This window comes from Anarrhichthys ocellatus, unplaced genomic scaffold, assembly GCF_004355925.1.
Source record: "Anarrhichthys ocellatus isolate YVR2014 unplaced genomic scaffold, GSC_Weel_1.0 scaffold8913, whole genome shotgun sequence".
Lineage (NCBI taxonomy): Eukaryota > Metazoa > Chordata > Actinopteri > Perciformes > Anarhichadidae > Anarrhichthys > Anarrhichthys ocellatus.
Window position 1 is genome coordinate 1 of NW_022288887.1, and position 1,548 is coordinate 1,548.

The 1,548-nt window shown below is 39.3% G+C and overlaps 1 protein-coding gene across 1 annotated transcript; it reads left to right on the plus strand.

Moving 5' to 3' along the window:
* The first annotated feature begins 12 nt into the window (after positions 1 to 12).
* LOC116380794 (ferritin, middle subunit) lies at positions 13 to 1,304 on the plus strand. The gene is made up of 3 exons (XM_031842651.1): positions 13 to 345; positions 441 to 566; positions 747 to 1,304. Exons 1-3 carry the CDS (start codon positions 202 to 204, stop codon positions 894 to 896), a joined length of 420 nt encoding a protein of 139 aa, XP_031698511.1. The 5' UTR covers positions 13 to 201; the 3' UTR covers positions 897 to 1,304.
* The last annotated feature ends 244 nt before the right edge of the window (positions 1,305 to 1,548 follow it).

Consider the following 1,548-nt stretch of genomic DNA (forward strand, 5'->3'; position numbering starts at 1 on the left):
GTAAGAGTTCTGTCACATTATCATTAACGTTAATCCACAGCAGCTGTATGAATATTAGTATTTGTTATGCAATGTATTGAAATCCTGTTTTTGCACTGAAATATACCAATAAATTGCCCTCTTTGCTGGGGTTCCTCCTCTCTTAACACACGTCTGCACTGTAACCCCTGAATACTGTGTTTCTCTCATCTCTTCTAGGGGATGTATTTTGACAGGGATGATGTCGCTCTGCCGAAGTTCTCCACTTTTTTCCTGGAGCGCTCCATGAAAGAGAGGCAACAAGCAGAGACGCTGCTGGAATATCAAAACATGAGAGGAGGTCGAATTTTGCTTCAGATCATTGCTGTAAGTCCAGTTTCTTTTTTTAGGGGGCATTTTCAAGCCATCATTGTTATGATTGATATAGATATATTTATAGAAGTATAAACTTTCTGTTCTAGAAACCAAGTAGAGATGACTGGACAGGTGGTCTGGATGCACTGTCTTTTTCCCTTGACTACCAGAAGTCCCTAAACACATGTGTCCTTGATGTGCACCGCAGAGCTGGCATCCACACTGACCCTCATGTAAGTCTGGCACAGATGGACAAACAGACAAATATATAGACAGATAGAACTGCTATTTGTTCTCAAGCTATTGTTTAGCTGAGAGATGGTGAATATGAAACAAACGGCTACACTGTTGCAAATTAAAAATACTTTTTATAGCATTCTTTTACACTGTGTTTTGTCTTACTTCTTTTATAGCTGTGTGACTTCCTCGAGCAGCACTTCCTCACCGATAGCCACGACACCATCAAGAAGCTGGGCGATTACATCAGCAGTCTGACCCGCATCACTGCGTCTGAGACGCACGGTCCTTTGGGAGAATACCTCTTTGATAAACACACTCTGTAAAGGTCACACCAGTACAAGGAAATAAGCTCCATATTTCAAAAGATTCACAGATTCAACAGAATAACAGTGCCTCACACTGTGTTCTACTCCGTTAAGAAAACTACACAATATTGTCAGTTTACAACAAACTTACAAGAGGAGTTGTAAGGAAAATAACGGAAAATACCTCAATTTTACTTAAAAACCACACTGGAAAAAATAATCTCATTAATATGGTGCTAAAAATTACGATTTTCCTCAGCAGTTATAAGTCACTTGTTCATTTAGACTCGGTTGTGTCATGCATTCCAGTGTGTTTTAACCTTCATAAATGTTTGGTAGAAATGCATACTATTTTGAGTCAAATAGATGATTTAAGATTTGGAATATAATTGAAACATTCAATAAAGCCAGACTATGCAGACATAACATGTTTTTGTCTTCTTTCACACTCACTTTAACAACTATGTCCCATTGTTCACACAGACATCTGATCGGTCATGTAGTCTAAACACTTTCTGTCAAGTCTGCCCGTATAGAACACTGTAAAGACAACAGTGGGACTTTGCTGAGTCACTGTTGGGTGGGAGCTTAATGTTTAACATTAGGCTATCAGACAGCGTGTGGTTAAAATGACCATGCTGCCTCTCAGTAGCATGGTCATTTGTCTCGA